Raw genomic sequence first — 5,128 nt, 5'->3', positions numbered from 1 at the left:
TTTTTTATAGGGGCTGTATATATATGTACTGAAGATTCATTTCCAGCCAAACGTCTTCAACAGCTATTTACTACGTATCCCCAGCAAAGAATGTCCCCATCACATATTAAAGAAGATCTGCCAAAGTTTGGGGACAATATATTTATTGAGCATGTTGCAGATGCTGTAAGAAACTTTGAAATAACCCTTTTTTAACTGGATCCAAAAAAAATTAAAAATTATCTCACTTTCTTTTTTAATTTTAAACCAAAGGCAGGTATGCGTCAGTGTGTTCTAGGCCGCCTGCCCAAACTATTGTCTCATCACTCAGTCAAACTTATCGTGGTGGACTCGATAGCTGGGGTCTTTCGCTCATGTTATGAAAATAATGAAATGAAACATAGAGCTGAAGATATGAGAACTGTTGGTGGGCAGCTGCATAAAATGGCTTCTCAGTACAAACTTTGTGTTATTTGTGTTAATCAGGTAAGCACTCTGCTTGAAATTACTGTGCCATCATGTTGTCCCTTTCAGCTTGGTTGATTTTGAATTCCACTCTTTCAGGTAACAGCATCAGATGGCCCTCAACGATCTGTTCCTGCTTTAGGCCTTGCCTGGTCAAATCTGGTGACATCAAGAATCCAAATGCATCGTAGTGAACCTGATGGAGCAGATTCAGCATCTCAACGATCACTGGAAATTATTTTTGCTCCAGATTTACAACCAACATCAGTATCATACACCATTTCTGAAGCTGGGGTATTTGGTCTGGCCAAGCTTAATTAAATAAATGCAAGAATTCTTGTTTTAGAACTAAAAGTTGTTTAATTGTAAGCAATGCTGTTTCCTTGCCTAGAGTTTATTTCATAAAAATAAAATATTTATATTTTTTTCTATTCTTACAAAATTTTAATACAGCTGGAAACAAAGTCCTTAATTCATAGTCAAATTTAATAATACAGTAGCAAATTGTTTACGGATCCAACAGACACCAGTTGACCACACTGTGAATAAACCATTCCATTGGAAGGGTCTTACAGTGTTTCATGTTATACTTCATATCTGGCTCCCCTTTACCTGGAGAATACAAAATAATATGAGAAGTGGCAGTAAGGGGGCCGTCTCTTGGGGCATGATAAGGAACTGTCTGTTCTTTAGCAGGTATAGCTTCTGGATCTGGTTGCCGGGTCAATACAATTCCTCCGCCTGATTTGACCAGGGTCATTATATCTGATCGGGTTAACAAACATGTCTGAAGTTTGTACTGGACATTGCTGGTTAAGTAGAAATGGCATCCATCAAATAAGCGAGGTAACTTGAAAAAAAGAAAAAATATTTATGAACAGGGCTAGAAAATAATATGTGTACGTACAAATACAGAGAGTAAAAAAAAGAGATTGCAACTGTAAAAAAATACCTGCTTTTGGGCATTGATTCTACTTTTTTTAGGTGCTTCAGAATCTCTGAAATCAGTAATTCCAGCAAGTTCAAATAAATCAATATCAACGCCTATATCTCCATCCTTACAGACACTTATCCCTGGGAAAGAAAGTCCAAATTTTAAACTAATTAAATATGAGCTAGTTTAAGAAAATGCACCTTCCAGGCCTTTTTTGTTTTTACACAACATTCTAAATAAGAACTTACAATCACTAGTCAAAATAAGAACTCCTTTTAGAATGGCACATAGCACCTCTAATGAAGGTGGGCATGTACAATTGGCATTTGATGGCACAATGAAATGTGTCACATCAGGGCTAGAAGTAGAGATGAAAAAAATGCAATTAAATTTTTTTACCCAGTTAAGTTGATATTTAACAACAAACATGGTGTGTTCTCATACCCAAAGACAGGAACTAGCCTAGCGTCTAAGGTCACAGCTAAAGCACACAATTCGTTTCTTTCTTCAGCTGTAAGGCTAGCTTCTCCACACAAAACCATTTCCTGCTGAGCCAAATTATTCTGCTGATGACTTGAGTCAGATTTGCTAAGCTGATCTTTCGGTTCAGTGTTTAGCAACACTTCTTTTATTTCACTAGATGTTGCTAAATCTCTGGGATTGAAATGTAATGAGAAGTCACAAAAACAATAAATCAAACCAGGTGTTCTAAGAACAATGTGATAAAGTAACATACATAGGAGTTTTCCCATCAGAAGATCGTGCATGAATATCAGCACCATGAGCAACAAGACTTTTCACAATTGCTATATGATTATAGATAACAGCTTCATGAAGTGGAGTAACATTGCCTGTTCCAGGCACATCAATAAGAGCTCCTGCCTTGAGGAGCAGTTCCACCACCTCAGTAAAACCACGGATTGCTGCTTCATGCTAGAATAAACAGATGATAAATTAAAACAGAGAATTTTAGGCCTTGGAGCAACAGGATAAGTCTTAAAAGTTCTTACTAAGGGAGTCCATCCAGCGTTGTCCTTGGTGTTTGGACTTGCGTTGGCACTGAGAAGAGTACGAATGCGGTCAACATTGCCCTTAATGCACGCAACATGTAAAGGTGTTTCACCTTTATGGTTCTTTTTGGAGAGCTCTCTACCTGGAGTGTTACTCTTTCTAGGAGTATATTTTACTTCAGTGCTCTTGGGGGTAGAAGCTATGGTGCTTGAAGACTTAGTTGACCTTCTTGGTTTTTTAGGAGTTATAAAGGAATCTTTGAGGAATTCTTCATTACTTGTAGTCTTCTTACCTGTTAAGTCCTTTATTGGCTCAGAACTTGAAGGATTACTGGTATTTTTCAACATTGTCTCTTCAAGATTAATACTACCAGATAAATCTACTGATTGATTGCTAGTAGTAGGAATGGAAGTAGATAAACTTTTTTTCCTTGCACCAACTTTTTTTTTAGTTTCCTTGACTGGTTGTTTTTTAACAGAAGATGGCTTAAGGAAATTTTCCTCATTCACCCCTAGGTCTGCCATAGCTTCTTTAAGTTTTTCAGACATTTTCCTTGGACGCTTTTGGGGTATATCTTTTGTTACATTTGTACTCTCATTCTCTCTCAAATTACCTTTGGAGTCGTCAGGGACTTTACTTGTATCTTTCTTAGAAGGAGATATGTTACTGTCTTCATGTGTATCGTAATCATACAAAGTGCTTCTGGATGCCTTTTTTTCGTTTGTGGTAGTGTTAGAGATGGTTTTATCGGAACTGGAAATGGTACATCAATTTACTTTTTATTAATGATACTAATTGTTGTGATAGGTATTTAAAAAGATGACCTACCATTCTTCAGAATTGATAATTTGGGACAATTTTTGAAAGCATCCAACCACTGCAGTCACAATACGGTCCGATCTGATTTCTGAGGCAAGGGATGGAACGTTGCAGGTGCCACATTTTGTTCCCGATTCTTTAGCACAGTCAGCACAAAAGAAGTGACCGCACCTGTAGCTTACTGGCTCAAGAAATATTTTGTTGCTAGAAAATAAAGAATAAGGACAAGAGGAAGTACATTATAGTTTTGAGTTTTTATGTTTTCTAAACAACAGCAGAAAGGTTAGCAAGTACATAAACAAATAAAACAACTGCTTACCATGTCCAACACCTTAGTAGGTCTTGCAGGTCGACCATAGCGGCTTTAACATTTTTCCATTTCTCGATCCCTGATGTATTCGATGCCATGATTAAATGTCGGTCAATTTCTTCGAAAACTGTATGTTCTGTCGGTCAAATCGTCAGAAATGTGATCCACAAGTCGCGCGAAATTCACAGACTGTCAACTATTTTGTTTTGGCCAGGGCAGCCACTGGCAGCCACAAACAGTTGGTCTGTTTTGCAAATTGCTTAACTAACTTTAGGACTCTATGGGTCGTGCATTGGTTTATACATATATATATTCCTACATTACGGAATAAAGTCATCAATAAACCACACTTAATTGCATAATTTACTTATTTGAAACCTTGTCTTTCATTCCTGCGAATAAAGAGCTAAATGTTATACTCACTGAGAGGTGTATGAAAGGTGAGGGGTTATGGATTTCAAAACAAACTGAAAGACCAAACCAATCAGTTTTTACTTCGTCTTCACCTTCTTATTCCTGCTGATTTTATTTAGGAATTATAAAATGAATACCAGCAATATCACATCAACTTTGGTGAAACAGGTAACATAAACGTTTGCGTTTAACTTTATACTGATTGCATTGTACAGTACTACTGTCATTTGCTGTCATCTAAATGTCACTTTCATTACTTCTACGTTGAACGATGCATGCTAGTATATTAAACTTTTCGATAATTTTTTATTCGAAGAAGAGAAGAGAATCATTAAATGACATCCTTATTGCCCAATTCCAGGCCTCTTCTCTTCAAACATTGTCGTCTCTTTGTGCGAAACGCCAAAAATTGACTGCAGGAGCTGATGTCGCTCAGTATGGAAAGCGTTTCTTTTCAAGTTATGACAACAATACACCATCAAAAGAAACCAGCAATGTCAACCGAAGAGAAAATTCAAACCCCGGTAGTGAGGCCAAGAGATTGAAAAGTGAACCTGAAAGCTCTAATGAGTTGCCAGAAGAACCAACTGATTGTTGTATGTCCGGTTGTGCTAACTGCGTGTGGATTCAATATGCTGAGGAGCTGAAAAGCAAGTTTTGTTCTAGTGATAAAGAACTTCGTGAGATAATAATGAATAAGATATCTGACCCGAATATGAAAATGTTTCTCTCCATGGAGTTAGATAATCTTTCTGATGAAGACAAATGGAGACCCACTACTGATGATAAAGTAACCAAAAATTAATGTTTATCATTTAGGTAGCTTAACAGATCAGTCAAGTGTGATACATAGTTTGCCTGTTAGCAGACATTATTTTCTTCTCCCATGTGCAGTACTTTACATGGGTTTGTTAAATATAATCCTTAAATTATTGCCTGTGTATGGAATGTTTTACTCATCTCCCGAAAAGTAATAAGCACTTTGAGCAACCATTTCTAGTCAGCTTCTGACATTTTCTCTTTAGTTGGGCATTCATATTATGTATTCTGTAGATTAATCAAGTAGATGTTGGTCTATAGAAACAAAGTCCAAACACATATCACTTGTAGTTTTTACAAAAGTTAGGGTTTATCGATAGATGCTGTGAAGACTACAGCTGTCAGTATTTTTAATTTTAACTGGCTGTGAAATAATT

At 36.8% G+C, this 5,128-nt stretch overlaps 3 protein-coding genes across 5 annotated transcripts in view; 2 read left to right on the top strand and 1 right to left on the bottom strand.

The window, feature by feature from the left end:
• LOC113212354 (DNA repair protein XRCC3) overlaps positions 1-875 on the top strand; it is a 12,711-nt gene extending 11,836 nt beyond the window's left edge. For 2 of the 3 annotated variants that reach the window (XM_026431018.2, XM_052266905.1), the window contains 3 exons: positions 11-165; positions 253-465; positions 544-875. In XM_026431018.2, the coding sequence (XP_026286803.1) occupies positions 11-165; positions 253-465; positions 544-765 (590 nt within the window). In that variant the 3' untranslated portion in view covers positions 766-875. The remainder of the gene's footprint in view (positions 1-10; positions 166-252; positions 466-543) is intronic. The other variant, XM_026431025.1, reaches the window with a different exon arrangement.
• Positions 779-3,756, bottom strand: LOC113212331 (BRCA1-associated RING domain protein 1-like). The gene is made up of 8 exons (XM_026430985.2): positions 3,528-3,756; positions 3,218-3,412; positions 2,389-3,142; positions 2,115-2,311; positions 1,823-2,032; positions 1,627-1,736; positions 1,397-1,518; positions 779-1,294 (listed from the first exon to the last, which is right to left on the bottom strand). The coding sequence occupies exons 1-8, from the start codon at positions 3,614-3,616 to the stop codon at positions 953-955; spliced, it is 2,019 nt and encodes a 672-aa protein (XP_026286770.1). The 5' UTR covers positions 3,617-3,756; the 3' UTR covers positions 779-952.
• A 171-nt stretch (positions 3,757-3,927) lies between these two features.
• On the top strand, positions 3,928-4,873 carry LOC113212377 (uncharacterized). Its single transcript, XM_052266908.1, has 2 exons — positions 3,928-4,100; positions 4,294-4,873. Exons 1-2 carry the CDS (start codon positions 4,062-4,064, stop codon positions 4,735-4,737), a joined length of 483 nt encoding a protein of 160 aa, XP_052122868.1. The 5' UTR covers positions 3,928-4,061; the 3' UTR covers positions 4,738-4,873.
• Positions 4,874-5,128: the final 255 nt, after the last annotated feature.

The sequence above is a fragment of the Frankliniella occidentalis genome, unplaced genomic scaffold (assembly GCF_000697945.3).
Source record: "Frankliniella occidentalis isolate FOCC.00 unplaced genomic scaffold, Focc_3.1 Scaffold44, whole genome shotgun sequence".
NCBI lineage: Eukaryota > Metazoa > Arthropoda > Insecta > Thysanoptera > Thripidae > Frankliniella > Frankliniella occidentalis.
This window is presented reverse-complemented; position numbering and strand designations above follow the sequence as displayed.